Here is a 21,463-nt window from a genome sequence, read left to right as displayed (position 1 = left end):
TAAACAATGTAAACACTATTTTCTAATTTGACGCTGTGATTTTCCACGCTCCATCAAGCCTCATATTGCCTACGACAAGGATTTCTGTTCTAATGGCTGTATTTCACAGGTATGAAGCAACAGAGACAAAGCTGGGGCTTTTGACAATAGAGACAGATGAGAATTCTGGAACCTAAAAAGTAACAGAATAAATACAAAATCATAGAATAAATTATTCATGTGTTTCCATTAAGATAATCAGCAATTATATGATAAACAGTGACAGTATTTAAAAATTAGCCTAACTGCTGTTTTTCCAATAATCTTTGACTTTGAAAGGCAACACTCAACTAATACTAGTCATAATTTTGCTATTCTAAACAATAGATCACTTAGCAACTTGTTCACAACAGAAAAAATAAGGAATACGTATCTTCCTTGTTTATTATGTTAATTTGGAACTTGTCTCAAACATATTTCTGTAGCAAAATAAGGTTTCCTTATATGGCACCACGATCTTTAGCAACTCCTCCTTGTTTCCTAGCCGTTTGGCTTTAAATTTCCATTTTGCTTCCCTGCAGGGCTTCATACAGAAACAATCACACCTCCTTATCACTCCTTGCCCCATCAACCAAGTCCACTTTATCTTTCTCCACATCTCCAAGTTACTAATTTTGTCATGCGTTCTCTAAGTGAAAAAGCCTTTCATTTTAGTGGGCCTGGTAGTTGGTATGCCTTTCATTTTCATCTTAAAACCTACTAACCACTTATTTAGCATTAAGAAGCTGTCAGTTAACAGTAAGTTTTGAGAGCCTTTGCACTTAACCCTCAGAAATAAACACCCTGAAATAAACCATTAGCACAACCTGCATGTTGACTGCAGACACCTCAAAGCTGAAGTCATGCTTCCACCAGTACCTGTGGAAGTATCAAAACTTACATAAGTGAGCAGAATGAACTGGGCCAAATAAACATGCATTTCATCACTACCACCATTAACTCATCATCAAACAATTTGCAACCCCGTCCAGAGCACTACAGTTGCATGCTAAGTTTAAAAAAAAAATCACTGGTCCACATCAAAATACGAGAATTGGATTCTTTATTTTGTATCAAGGAACTGAATTAAGACTCCTAGAAAGGTAAACAAATTAATTTTATATTCATAAATAACAAATCCATTTGAATCATCCCAGTGAGCATTGCAGGAACTATAAACCCTTTTAAATTCACTTTGAGCATGCCAGCAAGTCCCTCCATTGTGACAACTTACAGCCTAGTAAACTCTATTGAATTTTAGATGCAGAGGTTGAACCTATATTGACCCGTAACTGGGAGTGACAGATCTGTTTCCCTGGTTGTTCACATCACACATACATCAAACACTCTGAGACACCCAAATACCACTCCTGACAGGCTTCCAGTTTGCTCATCAGATCACTGAAGGCATTCCTAGGACGGCTCAAAATCTTGTTTTTCCCAATGACATGCCTTGCACCATAAGGCAACTTCCCACTGTAGTGAGAGTCACAACAATCATAAAGGGCACAATCCATTTTTAAACATACTAGTATGAACACATACTGTGCATGGAGCAAACAGTGCCCTGCATAGGCCGCTACAGAGGTTGACAGGGAAAAGGGTACACAGGTCTGCATAGTAAACATCAGTGAAGGAATTGTGCCAAGTGCTGTGCCATAGGAATGGGCCCTAACAGGTGGAAAAGAAGGGCCATACCTGTACTAGGGTGTTTCACGGATAAGCAGCTCATACGAGGAAAGAGCAGTGGATATTGTCTACCTCAGCTTCAGCAAGGATTTCAACACTGTCTCTCACAACATCCTCATACACAAACTCAGGAAGTGTGGGCTGGATGAGCAGACAGTGAAGCGGATTGAGAACTGGCTGAATGGCAGATCCCAGAGGGTTGAAATCAGTGGCAGAGGGTCTAGTTGGAGGCCTGTCACTAAGGGTGTCCCCCAAGGTTCAATACTAGGCCAGTATTGTTTAACTTGTTCACCCATGACTTGGCTGAGGGGACAGATGCCTCCTCAGCAAGTTCCCTCCTGACATAAAGCTGGGAGGAGTGCCCGATACCCCAGAGGGCTGTGCTGCCCTTCAGAAGGACCTTGACAGGTTGGAGAGACGGGCAGAGAAGAACTGTCTGAAAGTCAACAAGGGCAACTACAGGGTCCTGCACCTATAGAAGAATAACCCCAGGCATAAGCACAGGCTGGGGGCCAACCTGCTGGAAAGCAGCTCTGTGGAGAAGGATGTGGGGGTCCTGGTGGACAACAAGTTGCCCATGAGCCAGCAACGAGGTCTTGTAGCCAAGAAGGCCAATGGTATCCCGGGGTGCATTAGGAAGAGCATTGCCACCAGGGCAAGGGAGCTCATCCTGCCCCTCTACTCAGCCCTGGTGAAGCCTCACCTGGAGTGCTGTGTCCAGTTCTGGGCTCCTCAGGACAAAAGAGACATGGAACTCCTGGGGTGGGTCCAGAAGAGAATGACAAAGATGATGAGAGGATCTGGAGCGTCTCTTGTAAGGAAAGACTGAGGGAGCTGGGCCTGTTCAGCCTTGAGAAGAGAGGACTGAGAGGGGACCTCATAAATGTATTCCAGTATTTGAAGGGAGGCTGCCAAGAGGATGGATCCAGGCTCTTCTTGGTGGTGCTGAGCAATAGGTCAAGAGGCAATGGGCAGAAACTGATGGACAGGAAGTTCCACCTAAATATTTTTTACTGTGTGGATGACCATGCACTGGAACAGATTACCCAGACAGGTTTTGGAGTCTCCCTCACTGGAGATATTTAAGAACCACTTGGATGAAATGCTGTGCCATATGCTCTAGGACGGCTCTACTTTAGCAGGGAGGTTGGACCAGATGACCCACTGTGGTGCCTTCCAACTTGACCCATTTTGTGATTATGTGATTCTGTGAACGCGACTGTTCCCAAAACACAAGGGCTGTATCAGTACTATCATTGGGTATTGCTATTGAAATAATGCAAAGAAACATTTCTCCAGTGACAGCTCATGTGCTTGCTTTGATTGTGCTGATAAAGACAAGTACAATGTGGTAATTGTACTAGAACTAGATTACCAATCACTTTGCAAACAATATTTCAAAATTTAAGTTATACTTAAGAAAGGCACATACTTCAGTTTTAACCTCAAGATAGGTGTCACTCCTTTACTCAGACAAAAACAAAAAAATCATGTCTCAGGAAACTGCTTAGCATTTTGACAAACTGAGCAACAAAATGGATACCATATAGTTTGTGCAGAAGTGTTGGCTCAAATGCCTGTGTGATAGATAAATCTGGAATTTTCTCACTTATTTCACATGGAATTGAATTGCTTACATTAGAGGCTTATACTTAATAACTCAATAAAAACATTCAGCAATAAATGCCTGCTACTAGTCAGGAAGCACCTAATCAAAGACCAGGAATCAGTGCTTGTTAAGAGTCAGTTATTTCAGCATGACCTTTTTTTATGAGCAGGAACAATTTTCCTTACACAGTACTTGAATGAACTGGTAGAGTTCAAAGCATTCAACACCTATGTGTGAACCAAGAATTAGAAAAGCCTCCCTCACCCACTCCTTTCCACAAATATCAGTACAAGCCCTAGAGCTATTCTGTTCATGAAATGAACAGTGGTCAAAACTAAGTAGGTTCATTAGTTAGCTACAGAATGCTTGTATTGCAAAGTCGGTTTTAAATAAAGCTGTATTTAAAAACATTCTATAGCCTATGCTAAACACAACATACTCTTGCAAAATTGGAGCACTTAGGTGCTCACATGTTTATGTCCAAAAGAGGCTTAACTGAAGCATCAAATACTAGTCCATATAGCAGAAACTGCCATTTTCCACTACTAAAAGATTTTGTGTTTAGAAACAGAATACACAGTATGATACATGAGTCCATAACCTCATCAATAGAATGCCATGAGCAGGAAGTACTAATACCATATTCATTGCAAAAATGTTTCCAGTGTTTATAAGCAAATAAAGAGGAACAGTTCTTCAAGAAGATGAACAGCATATATGTAAGATAAAATAATTTAGGGTTGTCTGAATCAGCAAAGTCTTGAGTTTGACAAAAACAATAGTCAGTGGCAGAAGTACCAAGACAAAAAGACAAGCAAGATGGTGGAACAGAAGGTAACCTTTACAAGATCTAGATTTCGATCCTATCTGTTAAGGTTGACTTAGTGCAAGGGATTTGAGGAGTACCATGTCCATCTCTGAGCACTCAAGAGCAGCGGTATTCTTTAAATCTAGGATTTAAGGTTGTTACTAAGGAGCAGAAGAGAAAGACTCTTTAAATATATTTTCATGGTAAGTAAAATTGTTCTTTGTAAGAACAATTGGGGAAAAGCAGATTGTCTTTCTTTGTCTGAGAACTCTATTTTAGAATAATACTAACTCTCAAATCCTGCCAACAATACAAGTAAATGGAATATGTTAAAGGCCCCTACAACACTTCATCAATCCATCCCAGTAACAGAACTATTCTAGCTTTTGTTGCAACCTGATTTTAAAAACTATAATTAACGTGGACAAAAGTGGAAGATTTTTTTAAAATATCTATGTTACATTTAAGGTCACCAAATACATAATTATCAGTAAAAACTACTTCAGATCTTGAGTGGCCCATCAGGATCCATTGTAAGAAACACAGGCAGCACTTGCATTCAGATGTGAGGTAAATCACAGAATCTACCATTAAGTGCTCATGTTTCACAGAACTCAACCAAAAAGGATCATTATTTAATAATGTGCTTCAGCACTGGTGTGTTTTTCCTGAAAACTTCTCAAAGATCCTGAGAGTTTTACTATCATACATAGGTAGACATGCTGCCATCTGAGCTGTGCAGTGCTTCTGAAGAACCATGACTACCTTGGACTCAAATCAGCAGGATACCACCTATTCCCAAGCACTGTCAATCATTTCCTCGTAGAAACTCGGTTCCTCCCTACGCAGAGAGCTCTGGATGCCTGCGCAATAGGTTTGCTAAAGCAAAGGAGTTCCTTTTATGTTTTGTAAAAAGGACAAGAACAAATATTGACATGGAAGGGATGTCTACTCAGATGTTAAAAGAGCACTTGGAAATCCATATCCAGAAGCTGAAACTAAGTTAACCCAAGAGAAATGTTCCTAACTGCAGGTTAACTCCCTTAGTCACACAGTGAAAAATATTACTAGTGCAAAAGCACAGGTGTTCCAGTTTCAAAAGACAATCACTGAAATAGTTGCCTAGGACCTCAGTTTACTGCATGCAATCATTTGACAGAGCTATACAATATATATTATTATGCATGCTTATTTTTGTTGGTATGAAAAACACTTCATACCTAAGAAGACTGACATGGCTGCATACACCACAGTAAGTCACGTGTTGGAGAAAACACGTGTATTTTGTCCAATATCACGCAGCACATTCTTTTAGCCTTTTGTATAGACAAGCCATGGTTAGCACTCCGTTGGAAACGAATAGGCGTAAGAAGTAGGAATTGTGAGAATACATTTCAAAGATGATTTATTTCATGAACACTTCACTGAAAAGTATTGACCATTTAAAGCTCATTCTTCAGTTTTTAAAACCCAAGGAGGATCTCAACATATGTCCTCTTACAAGAAGAGCTTCAAGACTAACTATGAATCCGAGACTAGAATATACGATTTACGGAATAAGTAATTTAAAAGCATTTTAGAAACCCAAATTTTAAACCCTGGCAATATTACCCATAATGGTTGGGTTTGAGTTTTTTTGTTTGTTTGGGATTTTGTTTTGTTTTCCATTTTTGGGGGGGTTTGTTGTTTGAGGTTTTTTTTAAACTATTAAATACACTATAGAAAGGTGCAAACCCTCTATTTCTCAATAAGCTGAGACTCAACCTAGTGGACAGTCTTAAAAAAACCTTTCCAAACTTGAGCTTCAAAACTGAGTGCAAACTTGAACAGGGATAGCTCTGAGTCTGGATCTTTTTGAACACTCCCATGAGAATAAACAGACACTGCTGCAGTAAAAGGTAGGTCTACCCCATCTCTAATGGCACTTCCCTTGTGCATGTCCCTGTATTTGCAGTCAGCTGGGTTACATTATTGGATTGGCTCACTGCACAAACATTGGTGCTGCAACAGACAACTGGAAAAAGCAGTCCCTGTCTTCTGAGGTTCCCACTGTTTGGTGGCTCCATGAAAACAATCAAGATGCTGGCAAAGAGTACTGCCACAAAGATCAACAAAACAGTGCCTGTGAATCATCTGTATGTAGGTGGAGGAAGAAGAAAAATCTGAGAGGAACTATGTATTTCAAGTTCTTCCCTCTTTATTCAGGTAAAAGCTATTAGACAAAACAAGTGATGCAGACTGCTTAAGTTGGATAACTTGATAACTGTAGCTTAAAAAAAAAATATCATGACTAGTTACTGGAAATGTCAATATATGCTTGTATCTGGCAATCCAGCATATCTATCGCATGTTTAAACACTGTCTCCCTAGACTAATTTATTAACAATTACTGGCATTCACCACTACTTGCCACCAAAGAAGCATGTCAGAACGTAGTACGTTGTCAGAAGCATGTCTGTGGTGCAGTTCCAGAAAATCAATACAGTATAGAAACACAGTTCCATTACTTTGCAGAATGGAGCAATATCACTTCTGTGTAGATATAAGAGTCCGTGGTACAAGTCCCATGTGGAATAAAACCACAGCTCCCTCTAGCCTTTTCTCCCCTCTAATCTCCCTGTCCTGAACACTAATTTTGGTGGATCTCACATGGCCAAGCCTTGGAAAATATAAAAAACTTGGAACAGAATGGGGAAAAGAAGTCTACCATCAAAAGTGGATCTAAAAGGAGATTTTTATAATGCAGTGCCTTCACACCCATTGCACCTTAGCTTTAAGACAGAATATATCTGAAAAAGCCTTGCAGGGAGAACAGCACAAAACCCCAAACGAGAAAGCATGCTCTTCCAAATTTTTTTATAGAAAGCTTTCACCTAAGTAGGGCTTTTAAATACATGTTTCAACATAACGTGGTATTTTTGAAATAGAAAAAAAAGAAGACATGAACTCTGATTTTTGTTTCTACTTCAAATAATACAGAATATCTTGTCTCTTTGCTCATTATTACAGTTACCTGTTACTAACACTATAACCACGGCACATGGGGAAGCCTTAGATTTCCCTCAAGTGCAGGACTCTCTCAGATATAAAGTGCACATTGTTAAAACACAGGCACTTTTACATATAATTATGTGAGTTCCATTCCAGATTTGGGTATCTCTACACCACACTCACATCCTTGCTAGGCACCTCTAAGCAAGAAACTTTAAAGTTCCGAACTAGAAGAGAACATTGGTTCCTGGTAATAACTTTAGGCCTCAACAGCTTCAAACACAGGTATCTAAAGAGTAGATATGGTATCTAAAGGGTGATATGGTTTGAAGCTGGTTCCCTGCCAAGTCTCCAAACCTTACCAAGAACTAAGTCCTAATCTGTATGAAATATCTGTATTGTTTAGATGGTCACTGATCTGGAGTACTCTGAAAAACCATAGCCTCAACTAAAATGTTGTCCCAGGCACCTATACTAATGAGACATTACTAGTAAATTAGTTTTACATCATAGGATAATGTTCTTCTTTGTAGTATACTAATGCACAGACAGATTTAGAAAGCAGTGATTTAAAGACTGATCAGCTAAGAGCTTTAAATCAACTTACAGTTTTAAGAGACAATCATAAAGAATAAATGTTTTGCAAAAAAGTTCCCATAAAAGTGATATCTAAAGTCTACTTAAAACTTTAACTAACTAGCAACCAGAAACACTCTAATGCTAATTAAGTGTTATTGCCTCTCCTGATTAGAAGCCCTGTTACAGAATTTCAAGCTATTGTGATCTCTATGGCTTTAAGACTATGTATTTCCTCAGCTATTGGTTTGACATCTGGTTACAAGTACTGCAAAGAATAATAACTGTGGTAGGGCAAGCACTGTTTGGAAGAGAGAAATCACAAGAACACATGCACAAAGCTTATATCTAATGCTTACCTTGAGACACTGAGAAAAAAAAATCATCTCAACATGATGAATTGGAAGGACTTAAATGCTTATTTTCAGCAGAACTAGGACTTTACCCAAAGAGTTGGTCTACATACTCTTAATAATGTACAGAAATGCTGAAACAGACCAACTGCAACCTTAAGGCATAATACCTTCACTAAATCAGCACAGAAGTTATTCCCCATGGTGCTGAGGACACTCATTAATATGTTGCCAGGCCTGAAGATCTGGTTTAGATTTCTCACGCTTATTTTGCAGTCATAAAACCTCTGTGACAGAAGATAATTTAAGCATGGTAGAGGTCTCCACACAATGTTGCCTAAAAAGTAGTTTATGAACCATTTCAAGCTGATTTACACATGGTCTATCTGTCATGGTATTTATACGGTACTAATTCTTTTCAGATGATCAAGTTTTGTGGGTGTTATCTGAGTATTTGTTACACTCTCCACACTGCTACAGAAGACAGCATAAACTACGTTGCTGCTGTTGCTTTCACACAATAAGTACCTCATTTTACCTGAGACAGCAAGATGGCCAGGAATTGCAGCAACGCTGAACTACTGCCAAGAAGCTACACCTGCTCTACTGTCTGCAATATTTCTGTGTCAGAGAAGCACAGCTGATGCAAGTGTTGCTAAGATAAAGTTTTGGGAAAGCTACCATTAAGTCTTGTGGGAGAAAAACATGTTGAAGAACCTGAGTCTGGTCAAATTGAACAGTCAATAAAGCTTCTGGCTCCTAACAGCTTTGTAGTGTTCATGTCTCGTTACCCAGCTACAGAAAGAAAACTGAAACATTTCAGGGCCAGACTGTAGTTTGGAAATACCTATAAAAGCAAGTTAACAGGCAGCAAACCAAAACCAATTTCCACACAAGGAGTTGTCTATCTCGTGTGTTCAAAGAGTATAAATTTTCACATATTTCTAGATTTTAAAACTTCAAGTGGGCTTTGCAAGAATCATGACATCCTACAGTTTAGAATTAACATGATCTCTCAATTCCTCTACTCCTATAGTATCCTCTCTTCAAAATGGGACCCTGGATCCTGAGTGCTTTAAAGAAATGCATTTGACTGACTCCACATCCTTCAAATAAAGTAACAGCTAAGAGTGGATTAAACAGCCACAGACTTCCAAAAATCAAAATACTTATTTCTAGGCAACCGCAACACTCATAAGTATACCCTAAAATACTAATCTTCCACAATATTCTCTAGTCAACTTAAGAACCTTAGTATTCTAATTCTGCCATCTCCAATATATTATATATGACACATATCATAACCACCTTTATGAAGAAAACATACTAAATATAGCCCAACAAAACTGAAAAGATGAAGTCTTTACAAAAACACCTTGATTAACATTACATGACAGAGATGAGTATATCTTACAGAAGCTTTTACCTTGTAATTCCTTATAATTCAGCATGGGTGAAAGGAAAAGGTAATAACATAAATTTAGATATTTGTCCACAGCACAGAAGACCATAAAGATAGGCAGTTATAGAGAGATTACCCACTAATAAATCAGAAATTAACCCTGGAGATTATGTTTAAGAGGACACCAACTTCTCATCCCTACCAGAATTCACAGCTGTTCAGCTTCCTCACTGTGTCTAGCAAGAAGTGTATTCATTCCAGCATAAGCAATGATTGCATCATAGTCCACTAACGCAAATCTCTACCTCCCCTGCCCAGAGCTTGAAATACAAGCAGTATCAATGACCAGAAAAATATGGCAATGGGTCCCAACTGAAGCTCAGTTGGCTAGAGCATGGTGTTAATAATACCGAGGTTGTGGGTTCAATCCCCACACTGGCCATTCACATAAGAGTTGGACTCAGTGATCCTCATGGGTCCCTTCCAACTCAGAATAATCACTATTCACTACCTGGTCAATGTATATAACAGCCTAGGCTACCAGTATACATCTTGGGTATATTTACTTTAGAGCTGTTTCTAGAGGATTGTTAATGTAATCAAAGCTCTGCTCAAAGAAGACTGTACTACACATAAATTCTTCATCACTCAACACAGAGAATACAGGAGAGACATGTTATGAAGTAGGACAGAACATACTGAGGTCCTCTTATTTACACCTATGTCTTCCTATTAAAGAACACTATATTCTCTGTGGTCAACCCAACAAAAGGGTGTCCACAATGGTTATATCACTCAACAGTGACTATCAGTAAGAACTTGTGTTTATGCAACAGGGAGAATGAACTAGAAGAGGTGAGACAGACTGGCAAGTAGAGAAGCAAGAGTGGACATCTGGCCTATACAATCCCTAGGCTTGATTCACTTACCTTCTCCTGTGAGATGAGAGACACACACAGACGGTACAGCAGCAAGGAGAATGCCTCCTGAACTGCTCTGGAGATCACTTCTCTAGTTTCAAGTTTCTCAAAAAAATATTTAATAGCAGTACTGGCCCAGTGCCCAGTCACTCACCAGTTGGTATCCACATACACAGTGCATAATTACCTGGCTTGCCTGATGGTATTCAATGTGCCAGTCTGAACTACTGGCAGAACAGTGAATTCTTCAACATAACAAATGAGATTAAGAAAGCCACTGTTGGTTTGGCAAGCTAACTCCCCTCCCCCATCTCAAGTTTTCTGTGTTCTGACCACTGGAATAGGTAAACTCTCCTCCAGCATGTATTACAAGATGACTGTAAAAGCTTACACAGCATAGCAGTACCCATTAAATACCGAATATAATACACAGACCCTTGTGCGGCACTAGTTCAGGAATTACCAACCATTTTGCAACTTGCTTCTAGAGCACTCAATTTTTAAACCTTACTAGAGTATCATAAGACTGTTTTTACAACTGCAGAATTAAGAGTCCAGTCTAGAAATACTCTGACATCCATGGGCAACTGCATTGAGAAATTAATACAAAATAGCTACTGAATCAAGACCTCTGCTCTGAACAGTAGCAAAGGTCTGATACTTAACCACAGATCCAGAGTAGGTGCTGGCCCTATCTTGGGTGTGCTCACTCACAGAGAGCAGGAAGCTTATCAGTAATATACCTACATTTCTGGGTTTGTCCACTGTGTTAGAAAATGGTCTGCAAAGGAATTCTATATTGCAATACCCAATGTGTACTGTCTAAAGAGTCTCAAAAATCTTTACTAGCAAATATTGTCTTCTTGACCTCGATGTGCCAAGATACTTACTCAAATCATCACACCAACAACTGCAGTGTTTAAGATTATTTCAACTCTCTACAGATACGGATTTGTACTGTTTGTTAAGAAGCAATGACACTAAAACACCAGTAGCATCGGAGTTCTCAAGAATGGATGTTTACTCCTCTTCAACAGCTCCCTAGATGCATAATATGATAGACTTAACTGAAATATCTACAAACACAGTACTGATACTAAATAAATGAGAGGGTTCCCATTATTTTAATTTTAAAAGCTACACAGACCTGTGACTGCCTAGCAGTCATATATATTCCAAAATATTACAATATTATTTAGCTTTTCAGCAGCTTTTTGTACCACATCACTTTCTTAGATATGTAGATAGCTGCAAGTTTGGTTTATTCTGCTTGGATTTTTTTTTTTTAACAGAAAGAGAGACATCAGAAAAATAAAACAGCCTAAGGAATCATTCCTTCCTACATCTTGTAGTGTGAACCCAAGTGACTAGGGCAGAGACAAGGATGCAGCTGTTATCACCACACATTCAAGGAAGTTAATAAACTGAAGAATCCAATTGTCCTAAATGGCTAGAGGAAAGAGACACCTGTAACTTCCATAGTAATACATTAATTTCACATTTGAATTCCTAAGTGAACAAAATACAAAGGACATAATTTTTAAGTTTTGTAGACTTTGAACTATTGTCATGAAGTCTCATAAAAATAGTATCTTGTTAATGCATTAAAAATCTGCCTCCACCTTGCAGTTTGCCAAATCACACCAGGTTTCTGCTGCTTTTGAACATGGATGAGTTACCATTCCACTATCAGACAAGCCCCGTAGCAAGGATTATTTTTTCATCTCATTACACAAATTCGTAAGAATACCATTGGGGAAAGTTTTCACAGGTATCTTTTGTCATTTTTTATCTACTAATTTAGATAATATCTGACTAATTTTACCGATTTTATTCTTTCTCATTTCCTTAAAACCTTAAGTGGATGCACCATTTTACTAGGGGACCTGCTGTAAAGCCTATTTACTTAGAGCCTCCTTCAATTTATTGGGAAATTCACATGTTGTTTGATATCCTCTGAAGACTCCAGAAGAGTTAAAGCGAGCTTTCGCTGTTCTGGAATTTCACCTTAGCACGCCGAGTTTAACGCACTCGTTTTCAGGACTGACCATCCCTTAACGACCCAGGAAAGGTCCTCAAGGTGGGGAACTGGAAGCCGAGACGGCTCTTCCAGCGATCCGATGTGGCTACGGCGGAGGCGAGCCTCTGCGGATCGCGATACGCCCCTCACAGATAGCACCGCTTTCCCTTCACAGGGCTGATGCACAGCACAGATTGCATCAGGATTCCTGCCGCTGGCGCACCCCTCCAGCGAGACCGTTCGCCTCCGTGCGCATCCAGCAGCGCCCGCTTGCACCTCCAGCGCTCCGCGGGCAGCCGCCCCCACCCCCGCATCAGCGCGGCTGCACCCGCGACATCCTTACCCCATGGCGGCCGGCGGCGCCTTGCACCGGCGGTGCCGCGTCCCCGGGGCGCTCCTCGCCTCGCCGGCAGCTCCGCAGCCCCGTGGCGGCGGGGACGCTGCGTTGGGCTCGCCGCAGCTGCCGGGGGCCGAGCGGGGCCGCCCGCACCCTACGGAGCGCCCCCCGCGGGCCGGGCTCCCATGGCCGCCGGCCCCGCCGGGCGCCCGCAGGCAGCGGCTCCGGCCCCCGGGCAGGCGGCAGCGGCGGCTTCGGGGGCGGACGGGTCCCCTCCTGCGGGCGGACGGGGAGGCGCTCGCCTTCTCTGCGAGGGGCTGGCGGGGGCTGCGGCGCTTCTGGCCGGGACGTGCGCGGCCGCCAAGGGCTCCGTGTGCCTCAGAGGCGGAGCGGGATGGGGCAGGCGGTGCACGCAAAGCTCCACGCCGCCGCTCCCCCTAGCACCGCCGCCAGCAGCGCGGCGGACACGGATGCATTCTCCGGAGGAGGCAGAGCGAGCCGTGGCACCGGCGCTGGCATTTGACTCCCGGCGTGAGGCCGCTACCGGCGGGCTGCGGCCGCGCGTCGCCCGCGGGCACCGGGGCGCCGCGCTTCCCGATCCACCCGCCTGCCCACCCCCGGCTGCGGAGATGCGGGGCGCCGCTCCTCCTTCTCACGACGGCGGGCCCGCTCCTCGCCGTCACGCCTTCTTCTGCGGCGGGCAGGAGAACATCGTCCTGGGCCGCGGCAGATCGGTCACTGACGGCGGACGGCGGGAGGGGCTGCCCCCGCCGAGCCCGCGCGGCTCTGCGGCGGGGCCGCGGGCTCAGCCCCGCCGGTGCGACGGAGGGAGGGAGGGAGGGAATGAGGGAGCGACGCCGCGTCAGGCGGTGCCCGGCTGCTCCGGCGCCACCGGGCCGCTGCCTCTGCCCGCTCGCATCCCCCGCCTCCGCCTCACACCTCCGCCACCGCCCGCCCGTCCCCTCGCGGTGGGCAGGCGCAGCCGCCGCGTGCAGCCCGCTGCTCCGTCCCGCTCCTCCTTGCCGGGGTAAGGAAAGGGGAGGGCAGAGCCGAGCCGCGCCCTGCCCTACAGCCCCGCGGCGCACGCGGCCACCTCGCTGCTGCCCGCGGCGGCACCTGCCCGCTCTGCCTCCATCCTCCCCCCGGCCGGCTTTAAATAGAACACGTCACCGCGCGCCCCTACGCACCGACGTCACGGCCCGCTCCGGGCACTGACGTCACCGGGGTGCGGAGGATGATGTCAGAGCAGTCCGCGCGGCCGGAAGCGCTACTATAATAGGGCAGGGCGGCGGGGGGAGGGGGCGGTGCGCGAGCCGCCCCCTCCCGCCCTCGGGCCCTGCGGCGCCGTCTCCATGGCAACGCTGCGCCCGCCGGCCCGTCGGGGACAGCCCGTGCTGGGGGAACGGCCCCTGTCGCGGTGCCCGCTCTGGAGCGCGTCTGCGGCAGCTCCCCAGCCCCCTGCCCTCGGGGAGCGAAGGGCAGAGCTCTCCGCTTCGAAGGCGGCAAGTCCCCTGTCAAACACGCGTCCCTCTGTTCTGCGGACGCTTCGCACCCTGCGGCGTTACCGGATAAACGGGAGAGAAACGTGGCAGCCGTTCTAAAATTGTCCCCGCAAAAAATGTAGGTTACAGCACGTCCGTGCTGGTACTACCGCAAAGGAAGGGCCAGCACTGTGAGCGTGGTAGGACTACAATATCTAGCTCAGTTCTTCAACGGTGCAATGCAAGCAGCATGTATTGCTGCTTCTGATCCATCAGAGTAGCCCAAGCTCCATCACCACACACTACTTATATGTATATACACTTCATCTTAGGTTCTGCAAATACTTCTAGTAACTCTCCGAGATTCCCTGAATTTATAAACATTAGGTCTAACTGCTCCAAGAGAATGCCAATGGCATTGGAGTACTCCACAAGGAACATGCTCTTTGCTCTTTGCTAGGGTGAATTTCAATATTTTCATGGTATTTTCCTATTTAAATGATGTAGCCACCAGAGGCACATTAAACTACAATGAGCATAAGAGGGAGATAGCAATACAATACTAGGTGCCAATCCCCACATAAAAACTGCAGAACACCCAAGTTTTACCAATGTATGTTATGGGATTGTAAAGCATGACAAAACCAACCACAGGATGTTCACAGCTGTTGCTTTAACAGAGAGTTGTTTGTCCTCTCATAAGACCTCTACTGGGACCACGTGTATCCCAGAAACAGGCTGGAATGAAAGAGAAAGTATTAACAATCTTATCTCCCTAGAGTCAGATATTTCCAAAAGTTATTTTAATTTACACATGCACATATTTTGCAGACCCTTGTCTCAACATTCTGACCTATAAAAGTAATCAGCTATGGAAAGAGCAAGAATGACAAATTAGATATCAAGGGAAACCTTCTCTAACCAAGAACAAGCATAGGAAACCCAGCATGAATCATTACTGCTGCTGGCAGTAGCAGTGAGGCATACTGCCTCACTGCAGAAAAGAACAGCTTCCTCAGTTTCCCATTTCTCATTTCTCACACAATACCTCATAAGCTAAAGTAAAGCCACTAAGCTAAAAAAACTTGGCAACAGTCTAAGTCTGTCGTGGGCAATTCTTAGAACCTACCCGCATAGTTATGATGAGGCTGCATTATTTTTCTGGACCGTCATTGTCATTTGCTGGTTGCTAGCTCTGAAACATATAAAGCTCTGTGTATTTTCCTCTGAAAATCAAACTAGGTGTACAGGCTTCTGTCAGTAAAACCAGTGCAGTCCCTGTGTTGGGGCAGGGGAGGAAAACAAAGATTCACAACAGTTCTTTCTTCCATATGATTAAAGTGAAAAGGACCATGATAAAAATTAATGAAGACTAATCAGGCATAAACAACACATAGCGCTTCATTCATTCATTGATGTCAAGTAGCTAGGAATCTATATTCATTAGCTTCTAAAAGTCCCAAATTATATTCTGCATGCAGTAATAGCAGGTCAACAGCAAAGAAACTAAGGCTTTAAATCCACATATGAGTAACTGTTGCATCAGTTTTGTTCTTTCAGCTCAAGCTCACACAGTAATGCAAATGCTTAAGTATTTCATTATGTTCACAGCATTTTGTTTAGATATCACAAAGATGGTTCCATCTGTCTCTGCCTTTCACCTTGTTCACATATTTGTCTTGCATGAAGTATGCTTTCCTACTGTATGTGTGCTAAACCAGAAATTCCCAAGAATGAAGATAAAAGAAAAAAAAATATAAAGGAAACCAAACACACACTGAACCCTGGGGTAAAGAATTGAGTGTTCACTTGAGAATTAGAGGTGTGAACAGAGTTAGAGGCAAAGAAAAATGTGGAATACCAGGAATGTCTTTACTGACTTATGAAATAAGTGCCCTATATATTTCATGCCCTTCTGTAAGTAATAAAATATGAATAGGGGGATAGATATGATCCTGAGCAGGGGAACAGAGCTATAGGGACAAAGAAAGCATCACTCCAATTAAATGTCATTATTAATCTTTTTTTCTTCTTAATTCTTCCTTTAAACAGTGTTAGTTTATTACTGCAGCTAAGTGTAGAAGGTCCACCTAATCGTTTATTTCCCTTCCATATGTACTGATACGGTTCCTCTGTAACTGTCTGACAGCTTTCTCTAAGCTTTCAACTTTGTCTCAATTACACCCTTTTACAATTTTGATCAGTTTCCAGGTTGATTTGGTTGACTTAACATTAGTTATCTTGTGGAAAAAGCCTCTGTTTATGTTTGCCAAGCTTACTGAAATCACTTATCTGTCTTGCCATTTCCCAGATTAACATATAATAAAAAACATGGTGATCTACGTCAGTTAAGGCAGATACAAAGAACATGCAGATACAAAGACAGCAAGCCAGGTGATTAAATCATAGATCTTAACAGGGGAAACAATAGACAATCATCTCATCTTGAGGGCTGAAGTAATATAACATAGAGAATTTAACAGTGATGAGAAGAGGTTCAACTCTAAGTTAGTTGTTTTGGAGTTTCCCCCTGCTATTTTAGAACACTTCTGTGTCTAGAGCACTTTGATGGAGGTAGTCTTGAGTATGCTGCCTGATGGAAATATATGGTGGCTGTTACGTCACAAAAATACCAAATAATGCTACAATCAAATAAGAGATGGATGGCTTCAGGCATGGAAAAGCACAGGGTGGTACAGGAGAAAGACTGTCATTTACTGCTCTGAAGTAGCATATTCCTGGCATGTATATTCATAGCCAGCTATTAAAACTCAGTTCTGACACCCTTGCCCGGAACGGCCAACCAGCTGGGGCAACACCGGTAAGCTTGGCAGCACTTATCAATACCTCTGAAAGGAGTGCTGTGTTGAAACTCCCAATGGGATACCTGTAGATGGGAAAAAAACCCCAGATGGCTGTGCTGTCTGAATCTCAAGCCTGCTGTGTATCAACATGGCCACTGGCCTGCTCAAAGTCCTGGAAGAGCAGAAGTACAGAGCTGAAAAATCAAGAAACACCAACAAGGTCTGCATTTTGCCTAACCTTCAGTGGTACCTGTTTTCTCCGTGCAAAACCAGCTCTCTACCACTTGATTGCACATTGGTTAGGAGGTACCATTCTCATGGAAAAGACAGGGGAATCCCATTTTGCTAGATTAGACACTGGAAAGATTTGAACTGCAATTGCTTGTTCAGCTCTAGTCAACACACTCAAAACAAAGGAATTCTAGCTGCACCAAAGCCAGAAAGAAACTCTTAAGGATGTTAAAGGAACCTCTGAGCCATTACATGAGAGTAAAAATCCAAAAATTGGCTTGGTTGGTTTATCAAACTAAAATCCAATATAACATACTACGATGCTCTCTAAATATTTTGGGTGAGGTTAATACAAGCAAGGGAGCAAAAAGAGCTAATTAACAAAATTAACAAGTATAAAGTCACTATAAATATTTTTTCTGGTACTCCAAAGGTTGTTGCTCTTCAGGAAGCTCATATCTTCAAGAGTAACCTTCCCAAACAAGGACTGGGTGCAAAAGAAGCCATCACAGATGGCAGTCATCACTGGCTCCATGTGGGAGGAGGCAGAGGCAACTGTGAGGACAGAGACATCTTTGCTCCGGCAGCTCACAGCCTGCAGGCACTACTTCCTCCAGGGCTCTGGACTCGGGTACTACTGCTGCTCTCTTACATCAGCTGCTGTTTGTTTAATACCAGATGAGTGTAAATTCCAAAATCCCTAAGGAAATCAAGGGTGTTTATTCCCTTTGAAGATAAGGGAGCCAGCACCTCACACTTGCCTCACTTCTCATCCATTGCTGCTATTTAGTGTCTCTTCCCTCCTCCTACTCCTTTATATCTTCTCCTTGCCCTCCTTTCTCCTGTCTAATCACAGATTTCCCTCCCCACACACATGATTCTTACAGTGAGTGGGATCACTTCTCCATCATTTCCCCTTGCAGGATCTGTGTTTAATTTATAAGTGAAGTAGAGAAAAAAGGGAAGAGAGTAAATGTCATCCTCTTCCCCGAGCCCAAGATTTTGTCTGCATTTTCATCACTCTAGAAAAATCTTCACTGTCATATCAGGTGGGCCTGGAGAGGTTCTGGAGCAATTTTACAACCACTATTTCTCCTCCTAGAATAGATGAAGAAACGTAAGTGTTGCCTTATATTCAAGTAAATGCGGTACTCTCAAACTAAGACTAGATTTGATTCTGAAAGCAACCGTATGACATAATTCCCTGAGATGCCTTATAGTCCAATATTTCCAACTCTATCCTATTGCCAGTGAATGCTAATTTTCCAGCACCCACTTCCAACATTTCATTGTCTTGCCACTAGAAATATATTGCACATCTCCTACACAGCTCTGTGGCACTACACCCCTACTGGAATTTTTTTAAGATACTGATCCCCGAGTAATGCTTTCATTTCTTACTTGAGTTTATCAGTAGCTGTTATTTCTTCCAGTGCTTTTTCTGACCACACAGAAAACACAGTTTATGCCACTAGACAGATTATGTCAGCTTCTCATTTCTGTTTTATTTTGCCAAGTTTATCTAGATACATCACTCAGCTTTGTTTCCCAAAATCTTTGCAGATATTTTTGCAGCTTCAGCTGAAGATTATAAAAATATTGTAAAAAAAATCAGTGTTTTTTTTACATATGAGTTTTGAAATGCAGCAATCATGCAGTGATCATGGCACTGTGGAATGAAACCTCCCCAACAGTATCCTTTCTTGGCAAGACTGTACTTGCACACAATGAGTCTCCTTTTCTAGTGTGTCCTTTGTGGATCACATCTGAGAAACCACATACTGATAAAAGTTTTTTTTTAGTCATATTTACATTATAGACAATACGGTCTGTGTTTTCAGAAAGAATAAGTCATAGCAATCACATGCCATTCTTCTTTTTGGCCACTCCTGTCAAACCAGACCAAGTTGCTTTCTAACAGAATTAACAAATTCCAAACATCACCCATGAATTCTATATCTGTTTTTCCTCTCTTTGAAATAACAATGTAATATTTTTATTTCTCAGGGTCTGAACACTTGTAGCATATGAAATATTAATTCACTAGTGAATGTGAGATTGCCTTAGAATAATTAGTTTCTGGTTTTAGCAGTTCTTTCCTACTTGTTTTTTAAAAGTTCTTGTAGACCTTCCAATAATAAAGTCTGTGAATATTTGAAAAATTTGCTTAATTTTCTGCCTGAGTTTTCCTTTTTAGAGATAAGTTTTTCTGAGACTTTGAAAAAGCCATATTTGGAGAAAATTATTCTTTCTGTAAATCTTTACATGAAGAAAATCTAGAATTTCCAACTATTTTCACAGACTTTCCATGTGTTTGAACTTTAGCTGCTGCTGAGAATGAAGTCCAAGCATATGCAAAGTTTTTTCTTCATGTGAGATTTTGACCAAGCTTTAAGAAATACTAACATCTACATGCTGTGATGCAGAAAACTGAAATTTGGCCATAAACATGCTGAATATCTTCCCCCCCCCCCCCCCCCCTTTAATCTTCTTCCATTCTTCTGGGAGGTTGGTCCAGAGCTGGGGACTGTACTTCAGATGGGGTCTCATGAAAACAGACTAGAGGGGCAGAAGCACTTCCCTCAACCTGGACTGCTTCTGGACACTCTTCTTCTGATGCAGCCTAGAATGCCATTGATTTTGTGGGTTGCAAGTGCACATTGTCAAGTCATGTCTTCTCATCCACCAACACCCTCAAGTTCTCCTCAGGGCTGCTCTTGATCCATTCTCCAGATCCATCCCCAGCCTGAATTTGTGCTTGGGATTGTCCTGATCCCTGTACAGGACCTCACACTTGGCCTTATTGAACTTTATCAGGTTTGCACAGGCCCAGCTCTCAAGCCTGACAAGGTACTAGCTATCCTGAAGAGTGGAGTTACTCTGTTCTGCTGGTGGCCCATGTGGGACCATAGGATGCCACAGGGCGGGATTTATCTTTTATCATTCAGATCTTTTAAGGACATTCAGAGAGTGCACTAAAAGGTTGTAACATCAGCCTATCAAGGGTAAGAAATTCCACAACTGAGGTTGCATGAACCAATGTTGTAATTTCCTTTCATTTTGATAAAGTAATTACATGACTGCAGATATTTTTTGCACAGAATTCCTACCTCATTCAACAAATAGGATGGATCTTCTTTGAAGATGATCTGCAGTGAAAGAAAATCTCCCTTGAAGAAGCCTCATTGCATCACTTGGAATGTATGCATTTCCTAGTGGAAACTTAGTTTTCACTCATCAGGAACAAAAGGCTTGTACTAAAGAAGGTTTTGATGTGGAAGAGTAAGAGAAATGAAACTAAATGAAAAGAAGAGAGGATGATTTTAAAGTTATAGTAGCTGAATTCTGTCCTAGGGAACAATACTTATGTGCTTGCTACAATACTTACACAACTCTAGCTGAGGGATGAACTTGAAATTAGCATGAGTGCTTTCCATAGAATCATAGAATGGTTGGGTTTGGAAAGAACCTCAAAGATCATTTGGTTCCAACCCCCCTGACATGGGCAGGGATGCCATTCACTAGATCATGTTGCTCAAGGCCCCATCCAACCCAGCCTGGAACACTCCTAGGGATGGGGCATCCACCACTTCTCTGGACAACCGGTTTCTGTGCTTTACCACCCTCTGAGGAAAGAGTTTTTTTCTAAGTAGAAAAAAATTCCATCTTCAAGGAAACTCAAGATTTTGAGAATACTAGCTGTTAGAATTGTTAATAGGATTTCTGTTTCAACAGACTAAAGGACATACTTACTAAGTGAGCATAATTCGCACACAAAAAATAGCTGAATTAAGATTACACAAACAATCTCATTCCTGTCATCCCCCAACCTTAAACACTTGGCTTTACATTTGAATTCTGTTACCATAGTTCAGCATAGTTTCTCCTATGTCTAAGATTCATGTAAATGGGTTGAGGTTTTTCTTCTTACAAGTCAGTAAAATACAGAAGTCAGACTAGTATCTTCTCTTTCTCCTCCATCTCTGTTCCCATTTTCTTCTGCATTTTATTATTGCCTTTGTATTTTCATTGTACTTTTATTATCTTGATCTTCCACACCTAAAGACCTTAACAAGCTCTGCAATAGCCCTGTATCACTGCCCACTATCTTGCCCCACCAGCAGCCAGGACACCACCACCCTCATATTGCTTTCAAAGAGCCCAAAGTAAAATCCATTTCCTCTCTCCTTCTCAGCAGGACAAACACCTCTTCCTAACCTTTCA

The 21,463-nt window shown here is 42.4% G+C and overlaps 1 protein-coding gene across 1 annotated transcript in view; it reads right to left on the bottom strand.

Annotated features, from left to right (window-relative positions):
• HOMER1 (homer scaffold protein 1) overlaps window positions 1-12,806 on the bottom strand; it is an 85,873-nt gene extending 73,067 nt beyond the window's left edge. The window contains exon 1 of the mRNA XM_027717207.2: window positions 12,730-12,806. Within this exon, the coding sequence (XP_027573008.1) occupies window positions 12,730-12,734 (5 nt within the window). The 5' untranslated portion in view covers window positions 12,735-12,806. The remainder of the gene's footprint in view (window positions 1-12,729) is intronic.
• Between the last annotated feature and the right edge of the window lie 8,657 nt (window positions 12,807-21,463).

The sequence above is a fragment of the Pipra filicauda genome, unplaced genomic scaffold (assembly GCF_003945595.2).
Source record: "Pipra filicauda isolate LSUMZ 115617 unplaced genomic scaffold, ASM394559v2 scaffold34_size3990699_pilon, whole genome shotgun sequence".
NCBI classification, from domain to species: domain Eukaryota; kingdom Metazoa; phylum Chordata; class Aves; order Passeriformes; family Pipridae; genus Pipra; species Pipra filicauda.
This window is presented reverse-complemented; position numbering and strand designations above follow the sequence as displayed.